Raw genomic sequence first — 1910 nt, forward strand, 5'->3', positions numbered from 1 at the left:
CTATTATTGTACTCTATGACACACTATACCAGTCTGTACTCTACTATCGACCTACTGTATTATTGTTATACTCTTCTTTACTACTATTCTACTATATCATTCTGTACTCTAATCCTGCTTTTATTACTATTATTACACTGCTATATTGCTATTGTACTCTTCTCTACTATTCTGTACTCTACTGTTACTGAATTGCAGTACTATTGTACTCTGCTGCACAATCTTGTACTCTACTACTTCTATTACCATTTTGTACTCTAGCACTTCTATTATATCTACCATTACACTGTACTAAACTGCTATTGTACTCTACTGTACTTGACTCCTACTTCCATGTTGTAGATACACAGATGCTGTCAATGCCACTGCTCTACATCCTCCCACTGCTACTCACACCACTGATCCCTGTGTCCGTCCAATCCCAAGATGCATTGATTGATGTCAGCGTCAACTGCAGCCAACTGGCTGTAACGAACTCCTCGGAGGTCACGGTGAAGGCAGACCGTGACATCAAGATCACCCTACTGTGTAAGGATGCCATCAAAACCTATTACCTGCTCAATAACAGTAAGTACCCTATTTTTTTGTATGAGCCCTTTTGATGTCAAACCACCGAAGACTGTTTCTGGTTATATGATACAAATTTTCTGTCTCAAAATGATTTAAATCAAAACCTTCTATCAAAATTTCTTGTTAAATTTATATTCCAAATGCCAGATTAATTAGGATAAAATTATTTTAATGAATTCTTCATTATTTTCAAAATTAATTGGAACAAAGGCAAGGTATTTTAACAAAAATATGGTAACAAAAGGGTTCGAGTGATCTAAATCAAAGCCTCCCATCAAATAGCGGGGTGCAAAGAGCACCATATGAGCGTGATCATTGACAGAGCGGCTAACCAGCTTCTGTGCCAGTGACACTTAAAAGGCACCATTCGAGTGTGATCGTTACCAGTATTGCCTTATTGGCACTTATGCCTTTGCTAGTAGGGTGCCAAGAGCACCATCTGAGCATGATCATTGCTAGAGCAGCCAATTGGCTTCCATACCCATGGCACATAAAAAGGCACCATTCGAGTGTGATCGTTACCAACGTCGCTTCACTGGCACCTGTGCAGGTGGCACGTGTAAAAAGATTTGAGCGAGTACAAAAATATGGTAACAAAAGGGTTAAAGTGATCTAAATCAAAGCCTCCCATCAAAATTTCATGTTCATTTGTTACAAACACCAGCTTAATGACAAAAGTATTTTACTAAATTTTTCATTATTTTCCAAATGTAAATTTATGAACATTTATAAAATCAAATACTAAGATAAAAAGATATCATTTTCTGACCATTTTGTCCAGCCATCCTGTGTTTCTATTTATAGATGTCAAATTGACAATCCTTGTCCGTCAATTTAATAACAATAACAACAGCAAGGACAAATTTATTTAATTAGTTAATGAACATTTATAAAATCAAATACTAAAATAAAAAGATGTCATTTTCTGCCCATTTTGTCCAGCCATCCTGTTTCTATTTATAGATGTCAAATTGACAATACTTGTCCTTCAATAACAACAAGAGCACTCAAAGAATGCAAACCTCCGTCAATGCAACATCAACGTCCTTTCAATGATTACCTGAGGATGATTTTTAAAATGAGAATATCTGAAATAAACTCAACTGAACTCATAAACGAGAATATTAAAAATGAGCCCAACTGCTCTCAAAATTTAAGTAAAATAAACCGGAAAAATAATCCAGAATCCTTGTCTGGTACCAGATTGATCCCAAAATCTAATCAGTTTGTGTCAGTCATGAGGCCAAATATCCTTGAAAGTTTCATCCGAATCCATCCAGTGGTTCTTGAGATATCTCATTCGTGGTCAAACAAACAAACACAACTGAAAACAATACTTC

At 36.0% G+C, this 1910-nt stretch overlaps 1 protein-coding gene across 1 annotated transcript in view; it reads left to right on the forward strand.

Annotated features, from left to right (window-relative positions):
• Positions 1-345: 345 nt before the first annotated feature.
• The window catches only part of LOC115225430, a 4639-nt gene continuing 3074 nt past the window's right edge, over positions 346-1910 (forward strand). The window contains exon 1 of the mRNA XM_029796391.2: positions 346-567. Within this exon, the coding sequence (XP_029652251.1) occupies positions 351-567 (217 nt within the window). The 5' untranslated portion in view covers positions 346-350. The remainder of the gene's footprint in view (positions 568-1910) is intronic.

The sequence above is a fragment of the Octopus sinensis genome, linkage group LG27, assembly GCF_006345805.1.
Source record: "Octopus sinensis linkage group LG27, ASM634580v1, whole genome shotgun sequence".
Lineage (NCBI taxonomy): Eukaryota > Metazoa > Mollusca > Cephalopoda > Octopoda > Octopodidae > Octopus > Octopus sinensis.